At 53.2% G+C, this 1,593-nt stretch overlaps 1 protein-coding gene across 1 annotated transcript in view; it reads right to left on the minus strand.

The window, feature by feature from the left end:
• Positions 1-1,593, minus strand: part of LOC106813797 (serine/threonine-protein phosphatase 6 regulatory ankyrin repeat subunit A-like) — a 34,041-nt gene that overhangs the window by 6,107 nt on the left and 26,341 nt on the right. Inside the window, exon 2 of the mRNA XM_014818022.1 lies at positions 350-422. Coding sequence (XP_014673508.1) covers positions 350-395 — 46 coding nt within the window. The 5' untranslated portion in view covers positions 396-422. The remainder of the gene's footprint in view (positions 1-349; positions 423-1,593) is intronic.

The following is a 1,593-nucleotide window of genomic DNA, read 5'->3' on the forward strand; positions in this document are numbered from 1 at the left end:
CGCAGAGATGGGGGAGGGGAGGGGTTCTTGAGGGTGGCAGAGGTGAGGGGTGAGGGGGGCAGGGGGCGGCAGAGCCGCAGAGATGGGGGAGGGGAGGGGTTCTTGAGGGTGGCAGAGGTGAGGGGTGAGGGGGGCAGGGGGCGGCAGAGCCGCAGAGATGGGGGAGGGGAGGGGTTCTTGAGGGTGGCAGAGGTGAGGGATAAGAGGGGGCAGGGGGCGGCAGAGCCGCAGAGATGAGGGAGGGGAGGGGTGGGGAGGGGTGGCAGAGGTGAGGGATGGGAGCACAAGCCGTGATTGATACATGGCTGCGAGCTGTCACATGTTAGAAGTAAGCGTTGAATCACCTCACCTTCCCGCTGCTCAGTGGCCGAGTCTTCACTGCCCACGGCTGCCATCCTCACCTCCTCCCTCTCTCATGTCAGCTATAAGTAAAATGTAAACCTATAATTACTTTAATTTAATTTAATTAATTAATTAATTTAATAACTAATGAACTGGATCTCCCATTTACAGGCGCTGAGAGTACACGTAAGCGCACCACACCTGCAAAAAATATTTATGTGCGTGCGCGTGGGCTAAGCATTGCCAATCATGTCAACTGTAAGTAAAATGAAAACCTAATTAAATGAATTAACATGGATCTCACATTTTCAGGCGCTGAGTGTACACGTAAGCAGACCATATCTGCAAAATTTATTCATTGGGCGAAGCATTGCCAATCATGGCAACGAGCTTCGTATGCTGACCAGTTACGTATAATATAGTCTGTCATTCATCGGTGGGGGCGGGGTCCTGGGTTATACTACCTGCGGCCCCCAAGCCTATTTACACGATGCGTTTTGGACGTACGTCCTAGACGTACGCCAGACGCATACGTCCAAAACGCACCGTGTAAACTATGCGGTACGACACAATTTTATGACCGTTGCGATATCGGATGCACAGGACGCATGTTCTAATTTCATCCGACATCGTAACCAGGACGCAAGAACCCGACCAATCAGGTGGGTGAGATTGGGTCACGTGCTTAGTCTTTTCGCGATGAACAGTGTTGTATCCAGATGAGACGGGATACTAGAGAAGCGTTGCCGAAAGGAGGTGTTTATCCGAAGTGCTGCGCGATCTTGCGCGCAGTTCCGTGGCAAGGCGCACGCGACCGCGGGAACGTCCTACGACAGTATGCAGCGCTGGCAGCTATGGATCCGTGCGCCGAATGCATAGGCCGCGCACGAATCCATAGCTGCCAGCGAACAGTCCGCAATTTTAGTGGGGGACACAGAGGGCAGACATTTGGAACGTGAACAGTGTTCACTTGTTATAAAAACTGTAACCGAGTAATGTGCTCGTAACCGAGCTGTGTCACGCGAAATCACAGAAAGACTGTAGAAATTCTGACATTCGGAAATCAGGAAACACCTACCGGCGCTCTTCGTGACCTCATTGTTGCGCCCCAACGCTGGAACGTTTTTGCAACGTTCCAATGGCGAGGCTCGTACAGGAGTTGCAAAGCAGTGCGCCGCCTGCCCGCCGCCTATAGCCCATAGACTGGCACTCGCTCCCACCTCTCGGCTTAGCTTGAGGTGGGAGCGAGTG

This window comes from Priapulus caudatus, unplaced genomic scaffold (genome assembly GCF_000485595.1).
Source record: "Priapulus caudatus unplaced genomic scaffold, Priapulus_caudatus-5.0.1 Scaffold827, whole genome shotgun sequence".
Taxonomy (NCBI): Eukaryota; Metazoa; Priapulida; class Priapulimorpha; order Priapulimorphida; family Priapulidae; genus Priapulus; species Priapulus caudatus.